This window comes from Pristis pectinata, chromosome 19 (genome assembly GCF_009764475.1).
Source record: "Pristis pectinata isolate sPriPec2 chromosome 19, sPriPec2.1.pri, whole genome shotgun sequence".
Classification (NCBI taxonomy): Eukaryota; Metazoa; Chordata; class Chondrichthyes; order Rhinopristiformes; family Pristidae; genus Pristis; species Pristis pectinata.
The window spans coordinates 43539785-43563139 of NC_067423.1; the positions used below are offsets into that span (position 1 = coordinate 43539785).

A 23355-nucleotide genomic window follows, 5' to 3' on the forward strand; every position below is an offset into this window, starting at 1 on the left:
TGTGGAGCTTGTACATTCTCCCTGTGACCGGGTGGGTGCTCCGATTTCCTCCCACATCCCAAAGATGCGCGGGTTAATTGGGCACGGTAAAAATCGCCCCTCGTGTGTAGGTGAGTGGTAGTGCCTGGAGGGGATTGATTTGAATGTGGGGAGGATAAAATATGTTAAGGGAGGATTAGTGCAAGTGGCTGGTTGACGGTCGGCACAGACTTGGAGGGCTGAAGGGCCTGTTCCCCTGCTGTATCTCTCTGTAACTCAATGCCTCAACAGGCCTGGTACAAGGAGGATGTTGTCCCCACTTTGAGAGTGTAGAACCGGGGGGGGGGATCAGTGAGAATATGGGGTAGGCCATGTTAGACGGAGATGAGAAGAAATCTCTTCATTCAGACAGTGGTGAGCCTTCGGAGTCCTCTGCCCGGCAGGACTGTGGAGGCTCATTCACTTGAGTACACTCAAACCAGAAAATGATGCACTCCTTGACATGAGAGGCATCCAGGAATATAGGAACAGTGCAGGAACGTAGAACAGTATAGGAACAGGACCTTCAGCCCACGATATTGTGTCAAACTAATTAAGATAATGATGCTTTATTAAACTAGTCCCTTCTGCCTACATGTGGTCCATATCCCTCCAATCTCTGCCATATCTATGTGCCTATCTAAGAGCCTCTTAAACACCCCTATTGTATCTGCCCCTGGTACCCACCAATCTCTGTGTAAAAAAAAAACTTGTCCTGCACATCTCCTTTGAACTTTCCCCCTCTCACCTGAAATGCACCCCTCTAGTATTGGACATTTCGACCCTAGGGAAAAGATACCATCTGTCTATCTATGCCTCTCAAAATTTTATAAACCTCTATCAGGTCTCCCCTCAGCATCTGCCGCTCCAGAGAAAACAACCCTAGTTAGAGTCATAGTCATAGAGCAATACAGCACAGATACAGGACCTTCAGCCCAACCAGTCCATGCCGTCCACGGCACCCACCCAGCTAGTCCCAATTTCCTGCATTCCGCCCATATCCCTCCAAGCCCCACCCCTCCACCGACCTATCCAAGTGCTTCTTAAATGTGCTTTTGTACCTGCCTCACCCACTTCCTCTGGCAGCTCGTTCCACACACTCACCACCCTCTGTGTGAAAAAGTTGCCCCTCAGGTCCCTTTTAACCCTAAATCTATGCCCCCCTAGTTTTGGACTCCCCTGCCCTGGGGCAAACACGATTACCGTCCACCTTATCGATGCCTCTCATAACTTTAAACATTTCTATAACGTCACCCCCGCATTCCCCTACGTTCCTAGTTTGTCCAACCTCTCCTCATAGCACAGGCTCTCTAATCCAGGCAGCATCCTGGTGAACCTCTTCTGCACCCTCTCCAAAGCCTCCACATCCTTCCTGTAACGGGGCGACCAGAACTGAATGCAATACTCCAGATGTGGCCTAGCCAGAGTTTTATAAAGCTGCAACATAACTTCCTGACCCTTGAACTCAGTCCCTCGACTGACAAAGGCAAGCATACCACCTGCCTTCTTTACCTCTCTATCAACCTGTGGAAAGTGGTACTGAGATAGATGAACCATGATCTCAATGAATGGCACAGCAGGTTTGAAGGGCTGGATGGCCTCCTCCTGCTCTGGTTCCTTGTGTTCTAACAATGAGGAGGCATTTGGGATTAGGGAAGATATTTCTTCATTAGTCACATGTACATCGAAACACACAGTGAAATGCATCTTCTGCGTAGAGTGTTCTGGGGGGCAGCCCGCAAGTGTCGCCACGCTTCCGGCGCCAACATAGCATGCCCACAACTTTCTAACCCGTACGTCTTTGGAATGTGGGAGGAAACCAGAGCACCCGGAGGAAACCCACGCAGACAACGGGGAGGACGTACAAACTCCTTACAGACAGCAGCCGGAATTGAACCCGGGTCGCTGGCGCTGTAATAGCGTCGCGCTAACTGCTACACTGCCATATTTGTTCATTCTGGGAGGTAGTTCAGGCAGCCAAACCCAGAACCACGAAAGAGAATATGATGAAGCAGAGAAAGGGATGTATAACACAAGTTGTGCAGAAGTAAAACATCAGGAGGTAGGGAATATAAGACAGGTGACCGACTGCCAGCTTTCCTTAATTATTTGTTTTTCTTGGCATCATTGGCAAGGCCAGCACTTATCGTTCTTCCCCATCCATCCTTGAGGTGTACGACTGCTGTCCTTCTAGTGAAGGTACTCCCACAGTGCTGTCAGGGAGGGAATTCCAGGATTTAGACCCAGTGACAATGAGGAACCAGCGATTCATTTCCGAGTCAGTTCGATGTATGACCTGGAGGGGGGACCTGCAAGTGACGGGGTTTCTCTGCTCCTGCTGCCCTTGTCTTCGTGGTAGACGTCATGAGTTTGGGGGGTGCTGTTGGAGTAGCCTGGACTTTAACCGCAGTCCAATTTGTAGATGGTGCACACTGCAGTCAGTGTGAGCCGGTAGTGGAGAGGTGAAAAGGAAACACAGCCTCCTCTGGGTATACAATGGGTAGCGGGAGATGGCGGAGAACCAGTGGGTAGCATGAGATGGAGGAGAACCAGTTACAGAGGAGAAAGATCCACAGGTGACTGCTCAAAGTGGGGGAGCAGCCAGGATGGTGTTGAGAACCATGGGTCCATTTGCTGGGAGCACGCAGCGTAAGGGGAGGAAGACCACCACCTGACAACCCATCCACCCACCTCGCTCACCGACCACCTACTCCTCCATCGGCGGCAGAGCCTGTGGATCTCACACCGTCCTCGTCAGACACCCCATCGCCCCAGAACCGGAGTGGAAGCAAGTCGTCCCTGAGCCCCAGGTGCTGCCAGACAAGGGGAAGACTCTGGCTGGGATCAATCCGCAGCCAGTCTGCCTTGGACATCTGAGTGAGGAGGAGTGAGGCTGGCCAGAGTCGAGCCTGTGGGAGTGGAACCACAGACGGCAGGACAGCTGCTGAACAAACAGGGCATGGGGTTAGGGAGCCCCCTCAGCGAGGGAACCGCCCCCCTCCAGTGTGTGGGAAGCCCCTCAGTGTGAGGGAACTCCCACAGTGTGTTAGAATCCCCTCAGTGTAAAGTAATCCCTCTGTGTAAGGGAGCTCCATTGAGGGAACTCCTCTCAGTCTGAGACTACCTCTTTCTGGGGGAGATCCCCTCATTGTGAGAGAGCTCCCCACCATCAGTGAGGGAGCTCCCCACACTCAGTGAGGTTCCCACCCACATTGACCGGACCCCACCTGAGTGAGGGAGTGTCCCACAGGGGTAGGGTCCCACAGGGAGCGCCCCATCTAGTGAGCCCCACAGTGAGGGAGCGCGCCACACTGAGGGAACCCCCCACAGTGTAGGAGCGCCCCACCCACAGTGAGGGAGTGTCCCACAGGGGTAGCGCCCCACAGGAAGCACCCCGTCCAGTGAGCCCCACAGTGAGGGAGCGCGCCACACTGAGGGAACCCCCCACAGTGTAGGAGCGCCCCACCCAAAGTGAGGGAGCGTCCCACAGGGATAGCTCCCCATCCAGTGAGCCCCACAGTGAGAGAGCGCCCCACCCACAGTGAGGGAGCGTCCCACAGGGATAGCGCCCCATCCAGTGAGCCCCACAGTGAGGAAGTGTCCCACAGTGAGGGAGCGTCCCACAGTGAGGGAACGCCCCCGGCGGGTTTCTAGCCGCCCCTGCAGCTCTCCCCGGGGCGCGGGTGGCCGCGCGGCCCCGCCGGAGCTCGGGGGCGAGCGCCGGGGGCGAGCACCGCCGCGCTGCTTTAAGGCGATCCCTGAGCCCCAGTGTTTCAGACCTCGTGGCGCAACGGTAGCGCGTCTGACTCCAGATCAGAAGGCTGCGTGTTCGAATCACGTCGGGGTCAATCCTTTTACCAGCTCAGCCACGGCTCCATCTAAACATAAACCGCACTCTCTCACCAACGGCGGGTCAATCACCCCAATAATTACATGCCCATGTCGTGTTATTCTTTTCATATTGTCTGCTTCCGGGCTATTTGAGGGAGGTGAACAAGAACCGTGAATCAATGTTGGGACCATTGCTTTGATGACCTATTTTAGCGACCCAGGCTTGCACAATGTATAAGTCTGCAGATGTAGTTATGTGACAAAAAGAAAAAAATATTGATAAATTGCTGCGGGCGGTAAACAGGCTTTTGTTAGCATGGCAGATGAAATTTAATCCGGAAAGTGTGAGGACGCCGAGTTCCTCCGGCACTTTTTGTGAATTGCTCCCCATTTCAGCGTCTGCAGAAGTTATGGTGTGTGCAGAGGTCAATGCGTTTCAGTGGGAGGATGAGGAGAGGTGATCCAGTCTAAAGGGGACGGTTCTAAAAAGGGGTGCCAGAGGGAGCTGAGGATACGGGTGTTCAAATCATTGAAAGTGGCAGGGTAGGTTGAAAATGACATGCACAGTTCTGGGATTGATCGATGCAAGCATAGAGTATAAAAGCAGGGAACTCACGCTGAACCTTTTCTAAAACAGTGGCCCAGCCTCATCCGGAGTATTGTGTTCAGTTCTGGTCACCTCGTCAGAGGACGATGCAGAAAGCATCAGCGAGAGTCCAGAGAAGAGTTAGGAGAGTGGGTCCTGGGGTAAGGGACTCGCGTTGCAAGGACAGACTAGTGAAGCGGGGACTACCTTCGGTAGAGGGGGATGAGAGATTTGGTGGGTCCTGGGGTGAGGGACTCGCGTTGCAAGGACAGACTAGTGAAGCGGGGACTACCTTCGGTAGAGGGGATGAGGGATTTGGTGGGTGCTGGGGTGAGGGACTCGCGTTGCAAGGACAGACTAGTGAAGCTGGGACTACCTTCGGTTGAGGGGGATGAGAGGTTTGATGGGTCTATGAAATGATCCCGAGTGGACAGCAGGAGTCTGGGGTTGAGAACTAAACTCAGGTAAAAGGGGGGGGGGGGGGGGGAACTTCTTATCTGCAGCCTGTGGTTGGAATCTGGAAGGCTTTACCTGCAGATGTGATGAAGGCTGGTTTTTATTCTGGCCTTCAAGAGGAAACTGGATAAATATACGGCGAGGGAAATTTTGCAAGGCCACGGAGAAGGGGCCTGGGGTGGAACGAGAGAGTTGCTCTGGTAGAGAGCTGGCGAGGACACAATGGGCCAAGTGGTTTTCTTCCGTTATTTGACCCAACCATTGCAATAATCATTTCAATGATATTACAGGAACTCCTCAATTTACAGACATTAGATTTACACTTTTTTTGTTGGTGCATTGCCTCTTGGGTCCTCAATTACAGATCTATTTTTCACTGTGAAGATAGTGGGTACTGAAATGTCCATTGTGCACCACTCAGCCTAAAGTGTTACCCAGAACAGTACATTTATGGGTTATGAAGGGCAGATTGGTAATAATTGAAAAACAAAAAAATGGTAGAGTGTTGTTGGAAGATCAGAATCAACAGCAGTTGCCCCTGATGATGATCCAGGAAAATACAACACAGTTATGGCAAAACTTGAGGCAGGTGAAGGGTCGTCAAAGAGGGCAGGAACTTCACTGCCGGGAGCTACAACAAATCATTGAGGAATATGGCCTCTCTCCTATATATGCATTTAACACATATAAGATAGAGCTGCTTTGGAAAAAGAGATCACACCCCTCCTACCCAAACACCCCACATCTCACCCCTCTCCCCATTAGCCCTCTGCCCCCATATCTCACCCCTCTCCCCACATATCTCCCTCTCCCCCACATATCTCCCTCTCCCCCACATCTCCCCCTCCCCCTCACACACCTCCCTCCCCTCTCCCCAACACATCTCTCCCTCCCCTCCCCCAAGCACCTCCCGCCCCCTCTCCCCCCACGCACCTCCCTCCCCCTCTCCCCCCCACGCACCTCCCTCCCACTTTCCACCCAGCCCCGCTCCCCCCCACGCACCTCCGTCCCCCCTCCCCCACGCAACCCTCCCCCCACAAACCTCCCTCCCGTCTCCCACACACACCTCCCTCCCCCTCTCCACCCACGCACCTCCCTCCCCCTCCCCCCCACGCACCTCTCTCCCCCACACACATCCCTCCCCCTCCCCATCTCCCTCCGCCCTCCCCTACATCTCCCTCCCCCTCCCCCACCCCACATCTCCCTCCCCTCCCCCACATCTCCCTCCCCCTCCCCCCACCTCCCTCCCCCACATCTCCCCGTCCCCCCACTCTCCCCTCCACCCAACATCTCTGTCCCCATCTCCCCCCTCCCCCAGATCTCCCTCCCGTCTCCCCCACACACCTCCCTCCCCCTCTCCACCCACACACATCCCTCCCCCTCCCCCCACATCTCCCTCCCCTCCCCCACCCCACATCTCCCTCCCCTCCCCCACATCTCCCCGTCCCCCCACTCTCCCCTCCCCCAACATCTCCGTCCCCATCTCCTCCCTCCCCCAGATCTCCCTCCCCCCTCCCCCACACATCTCCCTCCCCTCACCCACACCTTCCTCCCTTCCCCCACACCTTCCTCCCCTCCCCCCACATCTCCCTCCCGCCAACTCCCCCCACAGCTCCCCCTCCCCCAACATCTCCCTCCCCCTCCCCCAACATCTCCCTCCCCCTCCCCCCAACATCTCCCTCCCGCCAACTCCCCCCAGATCTCCCTCCCCATCTCCCCCTTTCCCCCTCTCCCCTTCTCTCCCTGCCCCCTCTCCCCCTGCCCCCCACATCTCCCTCCCCCTCCCCCAACATCATCCTCCCGCCAACTCCCCCTCCCCATCTCCCCCTCCCCATCTCCCCCTCCCCCCAGATCTCCCTCCCCATCTCCCCCACATCTCCCCTTTCCCCCCTCTCCCTCCCTCTCCCCATCTCCCCCTCCCCCCTTTCCCCCTCCCCCTTCTCTCCCTGCCCCCTCTTCTCTTTCCCCCCTCCCCCCGCCCCCCCACATCTCCCTCCCCCTCCCCCCAACATCATCCTCCCGCCAACTCCCCCTCCCCATCTCCCCCCTCTCCCCTCCTCCCCCTCCCCATCTCCCCTCCTCCCCCCTCTCCCCCTCCCCCTGCCCCCTCCTCCCCCTCCCCCCTCTCCCCCTGCCCCCTCCTCCCCCTCCCCCCTCTCCCCCTGCCCCCCTCCCCCTGCCCCCCCACATCTCCCTCCCCCTCCCCCCAACATCATCCTCCCGCCAACTCCCCCTCCCCATCTCCCCCCTTTCCCCCTCTCCCCTCCTCCCCCTCCCCCTCCCCCTCCCCCCTCCTCCCCCTCCTCCCCCTCCCCCATCTCCCCCTGCCCCCCCTCCCCTCCTCCCCTCCTCCCGCCCCCGTTGCTACGGGATCCGCCCCCTCCGCCGGGGACCAATGGGCGCGGGGCTGGGCCGGTGCGTGGGCCAGTGGCGGCGGCGGTTGCGGCGGGGTGGGGCGAGGGCGGGAGCGGGAGCGGGAGGCCTGGTCGGTCGACCGGCAGGCAGCCATGCCCGAGTTCCTGCACGACCCGTCCGTGCTCACCAAGGAGCGGCTGAAGAGCGAGCTGGTGGCGCACAGCGTCCGCCTGCCGCTCGGCGACCAGCGCAAGGATGTGTACGTGCAGCTCTACCTGCAGCACCTGACGGCCCGCAACGCCCGCCGCAGCCCCGACTTCTCCAGCGACGAGGACGAGGGCCCGGCACCGGGACCAGGCCCGGGCCGCCCGCACCGGGTGAGGCAGCCCCGGGGGCCGGGGGGGGGGCTGTACCCCGGGACTGGGGCGGTGTAGGGGGGACGGGGGTGTGGGTGAGGGTGTGAGGGGAGATGGGGTGTTGAGGGTGTGAGGGGGGATGTGGGTGTTGAGGGTGTGGGGGGGTGAGGGGGGATGAGGGTGTGAGGGGGGATGTGGGTGGGCGGGTGAGGGGGATGAGGGTGAGGGGGGATGAGGGTGTGGGGGATGAGGGTGTGGGGGGGTGAGGGGGGATGAGGGTGTGGGGGGGTGAGGGGGGATGAGGGTGTGGGGGGATGGGGGGATGAGGGTGTGAGGGGGGATGGGGGTGTGGGGGGATGAGGGGGGATGGGGGTGTGGGGGGATGAGGGGGATGGGGGTGTGGGGGGGTGAGGGGGGATGAGGGTGTAAGGGGGGATGAGGGTGTGGGGGGGTGAGGGGGGATGGGGGGGTGAGGGGGGATGAGGGTGAGGGGGGATGGTGTGGGGGGGTGAGGGGGGATGAGGGTGTGAGGGGGGTGGGGGGGTGAGGGGGATGAGGGTGTGGGGGGGTGAGGGGGGTGTGGGGGGGCGAGGGGGATGAGGGTGAGGGGGGATGAGGGTGTGGGGGGGTGAGGGGGATGTGGGTGAGGGGGTTGGGGGGATGAGGGGGTGATGAGGGTGAGGGGGGATGGGGGTGAGGGGGGATGTGGGTGGGGAGGTGAGGGTGAGGGGGATGGGGGTGAGGGGGGATGTGGGTGGGAGGGTGAGGGGGGATGAGGGTGTGGGAGTGAGGGGGATGTGGGTGGGGGGTGAGGGGGATGAGGGTGTGGGGGGTGAGGGGGGATGTGGGTGAGGGTGTGGGGGGGTGAGGGGGAATGAGGGTGAGGGGGGGTGAGGGTGTGGGGGGTGAGGGGGGATGGGGGTGAGGGGGGGATGGGGGTGGGGGGGATGAGGGTGTGGGGGGGTGAGGGGGATGAGGGTGAGGGGGGATGGGGGGGTGAGGGGGGATGGGGGGGTGAGGGGGGGATGAGGGTGTGAGGGGAGGGTGAGGGGGGGGATGAGGGTGTGAGGACTTGTGGGGGGCGAAGACATGGTGGAGGGGGCAAGGACGTGAGGGGGTTTGGGCTTGAGGATGTGGGGGTTGAGGATAAGGACGTGAGGGGGTGAGAACGTGAGTTGGTGGGGGTGAGGGCAGGCGGGAGGGAGGGGGGATGAGTGTGGGAGGATGGTGTGAGGGAGGGAGGGCTGATTCGGGGCAGTGGCTGGGGTAAAAGTCAACAGGTCAGGTAGCATCTGTGGAGGCAAAGGGATGGTCAACATTTCGGGTCAAAACCTCACATCAGGATTGGATGCAGGGTCTTGACCCAAAACGCTGGCCAATCTTTTCCCTCCGCAGATGCTAACTGACCCACTGAGTTCCAGCAATCATTTTGTGCCATTCAAAGGTCCAGGCAGTGGGCTGTCAGGGGGTCCATCCAAATGACTGCCTGCTCCTCTTCCGAGGATACAGACTCGTCTGAGGAGAGGGAGCAACGGTATCCACTTGCTCACTGGTGGCCTTCCGAGACTGGTGGGCATTGTGTGGGTTGAAGTGCATCCTAGACGTCAAGGATTGCATTTTAATCTGTACATTGCTGTGTGCATTGTAAATTAATGAAGTTATTGTCTTTTTTTTAGTACTTGTAAGGGGTCTATGCTGTTTTCCAACTGTGTGTGTGCATCTTTCCGTCAATTTATTTTTGTCAGAATACCAGAGTGCCAGAATGACTCTTATCAAAATTCACAGTTAAAATACTGTTTGACTGTCTATTGTTAGCTCCCCCTTAGAATTCTGTAGTCTTTGAGGTGGGGCAGACCTCCTCTGATAGTTGCTTATACGTGTAGAATTGCAGTTACTTGGTTCCATCTCTATCTAGCAGGCGTAATAACAGAAAATGCTGTTCAGCAGGTGAGGCAGCATCTGTTGGGGGGGGGAAACAGTTTCAGTTTTAAGACTCTTTTTCCACAGATGCTGTGGGACCTGCGCAATGTTTCCAGCATTTTTTTTTTGTCTCCTGGAGGAGCTTCTCTTTCCACTCCTGCTGTCATCTTGAGTTCAATCAATGACTTGCTTTTTCTCATGTACATACTGCTCTCTATCAGAAAGCATAGTGTTAAGTTTTAAATATATGTGGCTGGTACCCAGCTCTAACTTGCACACCTTTCCTAAATAATCGATATTGTTGACTTAGATGAAGGAACCAAATGTACTGTAGTCAGTTTTGCTGATTATGCAAAGATAGGTGGGTTCACAAGTTGTGAGGAGAATACAGAGCCTGCAACACAGTGTAATGGGTTAAGTGCTGAAGATTGATGAGGATGGGGCAGTGGATGGATGTATGCATGGACTTTAGTAAAGCATTTGACAAGATCCTTTTTACAATATTTTTTATTAATTCGGCAAAGAAAATACAGAGTACCTGAATGAAAAAGGTAGAAGTACTACTAAATACATTGTGTTAAATCATACTTGAAATCACAATACTCTATATTAGTAATCACACATAATTAATTAATAATGAATAAATTGGAATCATTTTATTATTTAAAAAAAATCTAAACCCACTACCAAGACCGGAGCTGTTTAGTAAAGAAAAAGGACAAGGAAAAACCCTTGACACATGGTGATATCAGCCAATATCTATACTTTAGCCACCAAATCAAAGGTTTTGAAAATAATTCAAAAAAGGTCCCCAAAGTGTTTGAAAATCTAAGTTAGATTCAGAAATTGAACAGCAGGTCTTCTCTAAATTCGGGTAGGACATAACATCCCGTAACCATTGAGCGTGAGTAGGTGGAGTGACTTCCTTCCATTTAAGCAACACAGCCCTCCTGGCTATAAGAGAAATAAAAGCCAGAATGTGTAGATCAGAAGCCTCCAAAGTTGTATCCTTTTCTCCAACAATCCCAAATAATGCAGTCAAAGGATTAAGTTTAAAATTTATTTTAAAGAGCACAGAAAAAGTTTGACACACCTCTGTCCAATTTTTTTTAAGACTCTGACGTGTCCAAAACATGTGAATTAAAGAAGCCACTCCGTTATTGCATTCATCACAATAAGGAGATACATCCAAATAAAAACGGGTAGCTTGTCTTTAGACAAGTGAGCTCTATGGACCACTTTAAATTGAACGAGAGAGTGACGGGCGCATAATGATGAAAAGATCCTTCATGGTAGGCTGATCGAGAAGATTAAGCCAAATGGGATCCACACTGACTTAGATTAGATTCAAAATATGCTTGGCCATAGAAGATAGGGTAGTGGTGGAGCTTTGTTTCTCAGACTGGAGGTCTGTGACCAGTGGTGCCTGTCAGGGAGGAGTGCTGGGACCTCCGTTGGCAAAATGAGTTGGACAAAAATGTAGGTGGGCCGATTAGTAAGTATTGCAGGTGATGCAAAAATTGGCAGAGGAATGTTGTTAAAAGATACAGCAGGATGTAGACCAGTTGGAAATATGGGTGGAGAAATGGCAGGTGTTGCACTTTGGGAGGATAATTGCCCTAAGTTTCGGCATGCAAAACTGTCATGGGACAGTCTAAGGAAGAGATCGTTTAAGTACAGTTGAGGCCCATTCCCATGAGCAAAGAAAGAAAATACAAATCCAGAGCTCCCTGGCTGACAAAAGAGATAGGAAGATAAAGCAAAACAAGGCTGTCTGTGAGTGTCAAGTTATAAATATCAGTCGGAAACTAAGCTCGTTACAGATGGTTGAGAAGGGAAGTGAAAATTAAAATAAAGGGTAAAGAGAGTGAATGAGAAAAGATAGCTGCCAACAAAATTAGGAATCTAAAAGTGTTGTATGGGCACATAAATAGCTAAAAGATAACGTGTGTGTGGAGGAAAATGGAGTAATTAAGGGAAACCAGCACACTTTTTCAGGGCAAATCGTGTTTGACATATCTGGTAAATAGTTGCAATGAGCTACTAGATAGAGTTGATGAGGACCATGCAGTTGATGTGGTGTGCATGGACTTCCAGAAGGCTTTGGATATGATGCCACATAATGAAATTTGAAATAAATGGCAGGAATGGAACGCTGATAGCACGGGTATGAAATTAACAGACCAAGCACCGTGAACTGTGGAGAGGACAGTGATCGGCTGCAGCAGGGCATAAACAGGCAGACGCGTGGCAGAGGAAGTTTCATGTGGAGAAAGAGATGTGAGGTGATGCTCTCTGGTGGGAAGAACGAGGTGAGGTGATAATAGAACGAAGGATACTGCTGTAAAGAGGTGTCGGGGAACCTGCAGTATGGGTGCACAAATCATTGAACGTGGCAGGGCAGGTTGAGAAAACGATTAATAAGATGCACAGAATTCTGGGCTTCATCAGCATGGACCATCAAAGCAGGGATGTTGTGCTGAAGCCTTTTGAAGCGCTGGTCTGCACTCAACTGGTGCACTGTGTTCAGTTAGGGTTACTTCTTTATAGGAAGGGTGTGAAGCATTAGAGTCCAGTAAAGATTTACATGATTGGTTTCTGGGTTGAGTCACTACAGTTACAAGGTAGATTAGAGAGTCTGGGACTGTTTCCTTTCCTGAGGGGGGGATTTGATAGAAGTGTATAAAATGATGAGTCTGGACAATGGGAGACTTTTCCCTTCGGTGGAGTGAGCTGGGGCACAGAGGACGTCCAATAAAGAAGAAAATTAATAAATGAAAAGCTTGTTTAAGCAGCAAGTGGGTGGAATCTGCAGATGTGGTGACAGGTTCTACTGGGCCCTTGAAGAGGGAATTGGAGGTATGGGAAGGAAGAATTTGCAAAGCTACGATGTAGAAATAGAAAGTTACTCTGATAGCTGGTTTGAACATGACGAATCAAATGGTAGCCTCTGCAGTAATTATTCTAAGATTATAGCCTCAATAAGCATAGAAAACCAAATGTTATGCTGAAGCATTGACAATTATATGAGCCCAACTGCATTTAGAAAAGTGGACTTTGGATGATCAGAGGCTGCTTATTGTGTGTCAGTTGTGCTTCTGAGATTTTTAAATTCCCTATCACTTTTGCTGCTGTATGTCTGGTGTAAAGGGCATAGTTGAGCCTATACTGTGCCAGTTGCGCCAATCTGGAATTTGGTCAGGGTTCCTGTTACTTGATAGCAACCTGTGTGTATTAATCAAAATATTAAAACAAAATACTGCTGATGCTGGAAATCTGAAATAAAATTAGAAAATGTTGGAAACGCTCAGCAGGTTAGGCAGCATCTGTCGAAAGATAAATGGTTAATGTTTCAGGCCGAACACCTTTGTCAGAACTGCGGAGGAGAGAGAAAAGCTAATTTTAAGCTGCAGATCGGGTTTTGGAAAATGAAATGGCGCTTTCTCAGGTGGTTGTCCCTCATCTTCTGTGTGACGCATGTTTCTTGTAAAACCTCTCCGTGGAGGAATGTTGTCCGAGGTCAAAAAATTGTAAGAATGCAGCTGCTTTTGTGCTCTTGCTGGAAGGCTTTCCTGTTTCTCCCATCTCATCATTTTGAAGGTGAGCTTGCCAGAGTTTTGGGAATTGTAAAATTAACTGATGTGTGCTTTCTTTAGACGCCTTCAAACAACATAATACTGTTGATCTCAAGAATCCAAAAGTAAAATACTCCAGATACTGGAAATCTGAAATAAAAACAATGCTTGAAACAAGTATGTCAGGCAGAATTAAAAATTTAGGTCAATTTGCACTTGAATTAGAGATTAACTGAGTTAAACTCAAAGTTGGAAGTGTTTTGATTACAAGTTATTGTCATTGAAAGCCAGTGGATGCTCTGCTGTGTGTAGTCCGAAAATTACAGATTCCTTGCCATGTGTTTTGATAGTAGTTCTTGTAACTGGGCAAAAGCAGCATCTGTATCTGACGAGTCTAAGGGTAGCAAACATTAGGGTAGCAAAGCAGTGAAATGTTATAAATTACATGATTAGCCTTGGCTCATCATTTCGCCTATGACTTGCATTTCTTTTTTTTTACTTCACCTGGCTCACAGCCATTTGGGTAATGGAGATTCACCCTTACGGAATTCACAAAGCAATACCCAAAAATTTGAGATATGGAACAAAATTTGCTCTTGTCGAATTTATAGGGGGGAAAATAAACACAAAATGCGAAAGAAACAAATTTTGTCAACTTTAAATTTAGTTACTCAATGCTGATTGCCAAATCATATTATAATTGCCAATATGATTTGGATGTGACGTCACCATGTCCGTTGGATTGGCAGTGACAGCGGAGTCCCTCCTTTGCCACACCCTGACCAATCCGAGGACCTGTGAACAGATGTCTCAGAGTGCAGGACTGCTGCGCTCTTTATCTGAGGCATTTTCTCTGACACACTGCATAGTGGGGAGCTGCAGTAGCCATGGCCAGCTCCTTAAAGTAATCCCTTGGCATCTACTCCACTTCCACTAAGTCACTCTGCCTTAACCCATTGCCCCCACCCCCCTCCCCAGAACTCCTACACCTCCTTTCTCCCATGAGCCCTGATCCTCAAATTCTGTCCCTCTCCCTGATATCCCCACTTCCTAAGCCCTTTCCCAATCCACAAACCTTGCACATCAGAGAAAATGCCTCGCAGTTGAAGAGTATGATAGCACTTCACACCGAGGCATCGGTTCACATGTCCTCTGAGTGGAGACTGCATGGCAAAGGAGGGACTCAGCTGCAATTGCCAACCCAATCGACGTGGTGACGTCACATCCAAATCTTATTGCCCCACAGTAGTGAGAGACTAAGAAAAATTGACATAATTTACTGTTTCTTTTGCACAAGCCTTGTTCATCCTGAGTCTAATGTTGGCCTCAGCTGTTAGGTAATGGCCATGGGTCACTTTGTCATTGCCAATAAAATGGCTTAATAATGTTTCTTTATTTAAGAAGGACTGCAAAGAAAAACCTGGGAACTATAGACCAATAAGTCTAACATCAGTGGTAGGTAAGTTACTGGAGAGGATTCTGAGGGATAAGGAACACATGCATCTGGAAAGATGGGTTGATTAGGGGTAGTCAGCATGGCTTTGTGCTGGGAAGATCATGTCTTATGAACTTGATTTTTTTGGTGATGTGACCAAGAAAGTCAATGAGGGCAGGGTGGTAGACGTGGTTTATATGGACTCCAGTACGATAAGGTTCTGTGTGGTAAGCTGCTCTTGGAAGGTTAGATTGGAAGAGAGAGCTGACCGATTGGATGCATAATTGGTGATGGTAGGAAGCAGAGGGTGATGGTGGAAGGTTGTTTCTTGGTCTTGAGGCCTGTGATTAGAGGTGTGCCTCGGGTCAGTGCTGGGCCCGTTGCTATTTGTTACCTATATCAGTAATTTGGATAAGAATGTACACTGCATGGTTAGTAAGTTTGCAGGTGGCACTAAAACAGGCAGTATAGAAGAAGGTTATCAACATTACAGGGGGATCTTGATCGGCTGAGTAAGTGGGCCGAGGAACGGCAAATGGAGTTTAATTCAGATAAAGTGTTGCATTCTGGAAAGTCAGGTCAAGGTAGGATTTTCACAGTGAATGTTAGAGCCTTGGGGAGTGTTGTAGAACAGAGGGACCTTGGAGTTCAAGCAGATGGTTCCCTGAAAGTGGAATCACAGATAGACAGGGGAGTGAAGAAGGCCTTTGACACGCTGGCCTTCATCAGTGTGGGCATTGTTTAAAAGTTGGGAGGTCATGGTGCAGTTGTACAGGACGCTGGTGAGGCCGCACTTGGAGTACTGTGTTCAGTTTTGGTCGCCCTGCTATAGGAACGATGTTATTAAACTGGAAAGAGTACAGAAAAGATCTACAAGGATGTTGCCAGGACTTGAAGGGCTGAGTTATAGGGAGAGGTTGGAAGGGCTGAGTAAAAGGGAGAAGTTCGACAGGCTAGAACTTTATTCCTTGGAACGTAGGAGAATGATCTTATAGAGGTGTATAAAATCATGAGGGGCATAGATAGGGTGAATGCACACAGTTTTTTTCCCAGGGTTGGGAATCTAGAACTTGAGGGCACAGGTTTAAGATGAGCAGGAGAGATTTAATAGGAACTTGAAGGGCAACTTTTTTTTGCACAGAGTGGTATGTGTATGGAACAAGCTGCCAGAGGAAGTGGTCGAGGCAGGTACAATAACAACTTTGAAAAGACAATTGGACAGGTACGTGGATTAGAAAGGTTAATAAGGTTATGGGCCAAACACTGGCAAATGGGGCATCTTGGTGGACACGACCAGTTGGGCCAAAGGGCCTGTTTCCATGCTGCTTATCTCTATGACTCAGAGTAAAACATACTGTAGGAACTCATCTCTGCTTATAACATGGGATTCAGTGGGGAATTGTTCACCTGACAGAAAATTGTGATATGGATGGTTTTCTAGGAATGTAGCCTGTCCGTGATGCCTGTATTCAGCTACTCCTAGCGCTTTCCCTTGGTTTCTGTAACTGACTCAAGTAGTAGGCAGCAAAATCCTGACACAGGAATACTCATTAACAGGCCATCCAACAATAAGGAATTGTAATTAACATCAGTTTTATTTTTGTTCGAACAGGGAAGGTGCTAATGTAGAAAATTGGAATAGGTTCAGAATTGAGTTTGGATTGTCACTACATTGATGAGGCATCATATGGAGTGCAGTGTACTGTATTGGCCTCCTTATTGAGGAAGGTGTTATGGCTTTGGAAGCAGTTCAGAGGTTTACTGGACCAGTGCCTGAAATGGACAGGTTTTGCTGGTATCTGCAAGAGTTTAGAAAAATGAGAGGTAACTTGATTGAAACTGAGGGATCTTGACAAATTGACGTAGAGAGGCTGTTTCCTGTGGGAGAATCTAGAACAAGGGCTGCTCCATTAGAGATTGAGATGAGGCAAAAAAACGATTCCAAGTGTCATTATTCTTTGGAATTTTCTTCCTCAAAGGGTGGGGGAAGCAGAATGTGAATACGTTTAAGGCAGAGGTAGATGGTAAATTATTGATAAATAAGGGAGTGAAAGATTACAGTCTGCTCGGTCATGAACTTATTGAAAGGTAGAGCAAGCTGAAGGGATTGAGTGATGTGCTCCTAATTTGCGTGTATGCACAACTCTGATGAACTAGTACCTGATTGTGGGCAAAACAATGTTTTTTGGAACCAATAAGCTTTAAATCAAATTAACGTGTTGACTTTGGTAGATCCCATTGTCAGAACCAATGAGTGGTTTGATCCCTTTTCTCTCTGTGCCCTGGAGAGTGGTTTAATTCTGATCCACTGTTAAGAATTAGCTTCATTTCTACAGTCCTTGTATATTTTTGAGGGAGAATGTGAGAAATCAAACAAGGGAAAAGAGGATAATAAAGTATGTGAGAAACATCAAAGGAGCTCGGGCAGTTCTGGCCACAAGGTTAAAGAGTGAGGAGGGGTTTGGGGGAAAAGTGTACGGGACACCTGTGTTATTGTGGATGTAAACTTGGTTGCAGATAAAGTGAAGAACGTAGCAGTGAAGGAATGACGAAAGCTTTACTCAGGATTTATGCACTAACACCTATGCTTCATCTCAATAAAGGGCAGGCACGGTAGTGTAGCGGTTAGCATGACGCTATTACAGTGCCAGCGACCCAGGTTCAATTCCCGCCGCTGTCTGTGAGGAGTTTGTATGTTCTCCGGGTGCTCTGGTCTCCTCCCACATTCCAAAGACGTATGGGTCAGGAAGTTGTGGGCGTGCTATGTTGGCGCCGAAAGCGTGGCGACACTTGCGGGCTGCCCCCAGAACACTCTACGCAAAAGATGCATCTCACTATGTGTTTCGATGTACATGTGACTAATAAAGATGTCTTGCGTCATACTTCAGTTGATCATTTAAAGAGTAATGGAGATTTTCCATTTGTATCCTTTTCTTGGCCCTAATATTGCCTTTCTTACACAGAAAGCCACAAAGAAGACAGACAAAACCAGTGTGGAAGAGAACAATTTTATTGATGTGACTCAGTTGACAGATGAAAACTTAAAAGAACAACTTATAAAATATGGGTATTCTGTGGGTCCCATTGTGGGTAAGTATCAATGCCGCATCTCATGATGTGACTGATCTTTTCACTTCGAAGTACTAGGCCTCCTGGAGGATTATTTAACAGTTCATCCGTTCAGAAATTTGCTTCTTTCCCTGTTGGATCATTCAATTATTTTAAATTACTGAATCATAAAATCGTTATAGCACAGGAGGAGGTCATTTGGCCTATTATATCCACACTGGCCCTTTACCAGAGGTGTTTAGATGAGCACTTAAATTGCTTAGGCATTGAAGGCTACTGGCCAAGTGCTTGAAGATGCGATTAATATGGATGGGTGCCCACAAGTTAGCATGGACATGGGTGGAATGGTCTGTTTCTGTGCTGTAGGACTGACTCACTTGCCCTGCCTTCTCCACCCCCCCCCAACTCCCCTGACCCGGCCACCTGTCTATAGCCTTACAGATGTTTGCATGATGAGGCTTTCCGCTCCTGGACACCCGAGACGTCCAACATCTTTCTAACCAGGGATTCCCCCCGACTGTGGTCACGAAAGCTCGCACCCACACCTCTGCCATTTCCTGCACCTCCGCTCTCACCCCCACTGCTCCCAGACCCAACAGGGATAGGGACCCCCTTGTGCTCACATTTCATCCCACCAGCCTACGTATTCAACATGTCATTCTCCCCCACTTCCACCATCTCCAATGAGACCCCACCACCAAGCATATCTTCCCCTCCCCACCCCTTTCTGCCTTTCACAGGGACCGTGCTCTCCGTGACTCCCTCATTCACTCCTCCTTCACCCCCCCATCTGTCCTGCTCCCACCCCGGGGACTTTCCACTGCCCCCCCCCCCCATAGGTGCAACACCTGCCCCTACACCACCTCCATCCAGGGACCCAAACAGTCCTTTCAGGTGAGACAGAGATTCACCTGCACCTCCCTTAATATCATCGACTGCATTTGGTGCTCAGAGTGTGGCCTCTACATTGGTGAGACCAAACGCAGACGAGGTGACCATTTTGCAGAACACCTGCGCTCCGTCCGTAACCGCGATCTGCATCTCCCTGTTGCCAGTCACTTCAACTCCCCCTCCCACACTATCACTGATATGTCAGTCCTCGGCCTCCTCCACTGCCAGGAGAATTCCAAGCGCAGACTGGAGGAACAGCTCCTCATTTTCCGTCTTGGAACCTTGCAGCCTAACGGCATGAACATTGAATTCTCCCGCTTCAGGTAATCCCCACCCCACCACCCCAGGGTGCTTCTTCTCTTCTTCCATTTCCTAGCCTCCTTTTTTCCTACCTTTTCCTTTCTCTCCTTACCTGTGACCTATCCCCCGGTGGATCTACTCTCCTGTCCTCCCCCACACCTGCCTATCACTATCTCTTACCTGCACCTACCTATCATTGTGTCCACCCCGCCTCCCCTCTTCTGTCCACCTATCACTGCTCTGCATTCCCCTCCTATATATTGGGCTTCCCCTTTTTCCACCTTCAGTCCTGAGGAAGGGTCCTGACCCGAAACGTTGACCGCCTGCTTTTCTCCACGGATGCTGCTTGGCCCGCTGAGTTCCTCCAGCATCGTCGTGTTTTTCATTCTTACAGATGTTTTCCTCTCCATATATTTACCCAATTCCCTCTTGAATGCCACCATGAAACCTCCTCCATCACATCTGTAGGCAGTATATTCCAAATTCCAACCACATTCCAAAAAAGTCTTTCCTTGTGTCACTATTAATTCTCTTCCTTATACCTGTGACCTCTGGTATTCAACCATCTCCCCAGTAGAAACACCCTTCATGGATCCACTGTCCAGATCCCTGATCGTTTTATCAGATCTTCATTCATCCTTCTCTCAAGAAAACAGTCCTAACCCCTCTAATCAATCCCTGCAACTAGACCCTTGTCCCAGCAACTATTCTCGTAAGTCTTTTCTGTGCCCTTTCTAACGCCAGAGGTTCCATTTCCATCATGTGCAGGAGCTGCTTCGTATGTTGGCTGCAGTGTGAACAGTATCCTGATTAAAGGCCTAAATTTACCAGTTACTGATTGGAATCTGTGACCCTTCCCTTACTCTTGCAATTTAATTTGAAATAATACCTGTGATTTGTCTTCCATTTTCTTGACTATCTTTATTCTATCAGTACAATCACCTCCCAGTTTTAAAAAAATTACCTCCAATCTTTTCCTCAGAACCCAAACTTCTGAGACTATTGCTGTTCACTTTGGTGCAGACATGAATGATAGGGAAATGAATTGTGTGTTCCCTTGGGAAAATGTGATGTAATACACTGTAAGATTAAATGTTTTGACGTCTACTGTTACTTGTGACACATCCGATTCCAATTGGTGATCTTGAATACCAGGTGTCACCAGGCGCGCATGAGCAGTCAGAGGATAGATTAATTCAGTTTTGCTTGTTTTACAATCCTTCAAGTAGCTCCTTTTTGCAGTTTGATATCTGCACTGTTAATGTGCAAGATGTACATTCCCTCTCCCTAACTAGGGTAAAGGTTAATTCTTCGTGCTTTCCTTACCATGTTTTAGATCTTTTCATCTATGGCAGTAAACCAATTGTTGGGTAACTCTGTTTGATCTGTTATAGTATGCAATGGATACCTTCATTAATGCATTGCATAACCAACCAGAAAAGGCAATGACGCCTGTTCCTCCTCACTTCATACTGCTTTCTAAACGAAAATCTATCGATGGAAGAGAATTCATGCTAGGCAAATGTGAACTTAAAACTGGACTCAGATGAAACTCAATCTGAAGTCTCATTTTGAAGATAACATATTGATAAAAAGATTCTATCCGGTCTAGAATTGCCACTCTAGTACCATTCACTAGATGTGTTTTGTTATCTGGACATTGTTCATGGCAACACTGAACAGATCAAATAATTTTTTTAAGTGGCACTTGCATTCCATGTGTCATTCTGAGGGTCAAATGACTTGTGTTCTTGCCTGATAAATGCCCTAGGGTGTACTGAATTTGAAAACTGCAGTTTGATTAATAATAAAGAAGATTGTCATGGTATTGAAAAGTTGTTTTGCATCCCACAACTGCAGTTCCCAGCTCTGAAATTACTGCACGTTTGATGCCAGAACTGGTTGAGAACAGCCTAATGGAAACAGCTTGTGTCCTTTGCACCAAATCTCGAGTCAGGGTCACCTTGAGAATGGGAAATTGCTGCCTTATCAAACATTGGAGTTTCACAGCATTGCGCTACCTCTTGGGATCAGCCTCTTGCAACCCAGGAGCAAACGCGGAGGTGCCTTTGGCTCACTGGATGAAAACAAAACTGTGGAAGCTCTAAAATCTAGTAACCCAGGCAGTGTAAAGGAAAAATAACCAGTTCTCATACTTTATTACTGTGGCTGTTTGTTGTCAATTTCTTGTCACTCAACTAAAGTGGTGGTGTTTTGTTGTACATCTTTTGTGTTGCATTTTCATAGAGTCATAGTTATACAGCATGGAAACAGGCCCTTCAGTCCAACTCGTCTACGCCGACCAAGATCCCATTTGCCTGCATTTGGCCCATAGCCCGCTAAACCTTTTCTATCCATTGTACCTGTCCAAGTGTCTTTTAAGCATCATGAGTATGGATTATGAGGAGAGACTAAGGGAGCCAGGGCTTTACTCTTTGGAGAGAAGGAGGATGAGGGGAGACATGATAGAGGTGTACAAAATATTAAGGGGAATAGATAGACAGCCAGTGCCTCTTTCCCAGGGCACCAATGCTCAATACAAGAGGGCATGGCTCTAAAGTAATGGGTGGGAAGTTCAAGGGAGATATCAGAGGGAGGTTTTTTACCCAGAGAGTGGTTGGGGTATGGAATGTGCTGCCTGGGGTAGTGGTGGAGGCAGATACGTTGGTCAAGTTCAAGAGATTGTTAGATAAGCATATGGAGGAATTTAAAATAGGGGGATATGTGGGAGGAAGGGGGTAGATAGTCTTAGGTGAGGTTTAAAGGTCGGCACAACATTGTGGGCCGAAGGGCCTGTATTGTGCTGTACTGTTCTATGATTGTACCTGCCTCAACCACTTTCTCTGACAGGTCGTTCCATATACCCACCACCTTCTGTGTGTGAAAACTTTGCCCCTCAGATAACCTTTAAACCTTTCCCCTCTCACCTTAAACTTGTGCCCTCTAGTTTTAGACTGCCCTACCCTGGGAAAAAGATAGTGACTATCTATGCTCCTCATAATTTTATAATGCTCTACAAGGTCACACCTCAGCCAGCTCTGCTGCAAGAAAAACAGTCCCAGCCTATCCAGTCTCTCCTTGCAACTCAAGCCCTCCGTTCCAGGCAACATTCCAGTGAATCCTTTCTTCATCCTCTCTAGTATAATCACATCTTCCTTATAGCATGGCGACCAGAACCACACACAGTGTCCAAGTGCAGCCGAACCAATGATTTGTGCAAATGTAACATGTCATCCCAACTTCTATATTTGCCTTGGCCAATGAAGGCAAGCATACCATTCACCACCTTCACCACTCCGTAATGTGCTGATCAGTATTGTAAAGTTCTACTTTTTGTTTTGTAGGGTTTTCTTTTGCTTTCATTTTTTCTTACCTTGTCCGAAGTTTTCAGATGATGAGTGATGTGTCCTTGTTCTCTCTGTGTAGCCACCACGAGGAAAGTCTATGAGAGGAAGCTGGAGCAGCTGATGGACCAAGCTTCAGCAGCAGCTGAGGAAAACCAGCCAAACGGGAGCACAGATTCTGATCAGTACAGCGACACGGAAGAAGGTGACTAAGATTAGAGTGTGAGATTCAAAATGAAAGTGTTTTAGCATTCTGCATTTTAAGATGTGAAACACAGATGGTTAACGGATACATAGGAACAAAAAATTAATTTGGTCCAGTCACTTTTGATTTCCATCATAAAATAATCTTTCATTCCATGCACTTCTGTTCCTTTTATTCTGTTTTTGTAATCCTGGTTTTTATTTATTTGAATCAGAGCAAATGGAACTTTGGTTGCTTTCTGGGTCAGGGGTGTAGCAGAGGCTGGGTAGTTGTCATCCCCTGTGTCACTGGGAAAAGTGACCTGTGAGCTTCTTGTTGAAACAAAAATTATTGCCATATTTCTAAAACTTAATTTTGGTCCGGTGCTTTTTGAAACATTACCCAGTTGAAAGCAGCCACTGATGGGAACAGCAAGCAGTACAAATGTAAATTAATCATCTACCATACTAGAGAATTTTACTCTCCCCACATTCTCATCAACTCTCCTCGGATTCTACCACTCGCCTACACATTCAGGTGTAATTTACAGCGGCCAATTAACTTACCAACCCGCACATCTTTGGGATGTGGAAGTCGGAATGCCTGCAGGAAACCCACATGGAGAACGTGCAAATTCCACCCTGGCTGCACGAGAGGTCAGGACTGAACCCAGGTCTTGGGCTGTGAGGCAGCGGTTTTTCTAGCTGTGCCATCCTTGTACATGTTTTTCCTTCAAATATTTACCCTATTCCCTTATAAAAAGCCCTCCTTACTACTGGCACTGCCATTTCTAACATTCCAAGAACCTTCTGTCTAGCTGATATTTTAGGAATGTTTAAGTTTATCTAGGAGGTGAAAGACTAATTATGCAGGGAAATTACTGAGAGGTGCATGAGCTATGATGGTAATCCAAGACTCACTGTAGAGTGAGTTAGTGATATGTTGAAGCCCCAGAAGGATTTGTGAGTGCTTAATGGTTGGCATGGACACAGTGTGCCGAAGGGCCTGTTTCCCTGCTGAATCTGTAACTCTGAG

General features: G+C 49.4%; 1 protein-coding gene and 1 non-coding gene across 2 annotated transcripts in view; both read left to right on the forward strand.

The window, feature by feature from the left end:
* Positions 1-3794: 3794 nt before the first annotated feature.
* On the forward strand, positions 3795-3866 carry trnaw-cca (transfer RNA tryptophan (anticodon CCA)). The gene has a single exon. It is a non-coding gene; the product is annotated as a tRNA-Trp (tRNA).
* A 3452-nt stretch (positions 3867-7318) lies between these two features.
* The window catches only part of LOC127580254 (lamina-associated polypeptide 2, isoforms beta/delta/epsilon/gamma-like), a 35228-nt gene continuing 19191 nt past the window's right edge, over positions 7319-23355 (forward strand). Inside the window, exons 1-3 of the mRNA XM_052033411.1 lie at positions 7319-7623; positions 17496-17622; positions 22219-22341. Of these exons, the coding sequence (XP_051889371.1) occupies positions 7399-7623; positions 17496-17622; positions 22219-22341 (475 nt within the window). The 5' untranslated portion in view covers positions 7319-7398. The remainder of the gene's footprint in view (positions 7624-17495; positions 17623-22218; positions 22342-23355) is intronic.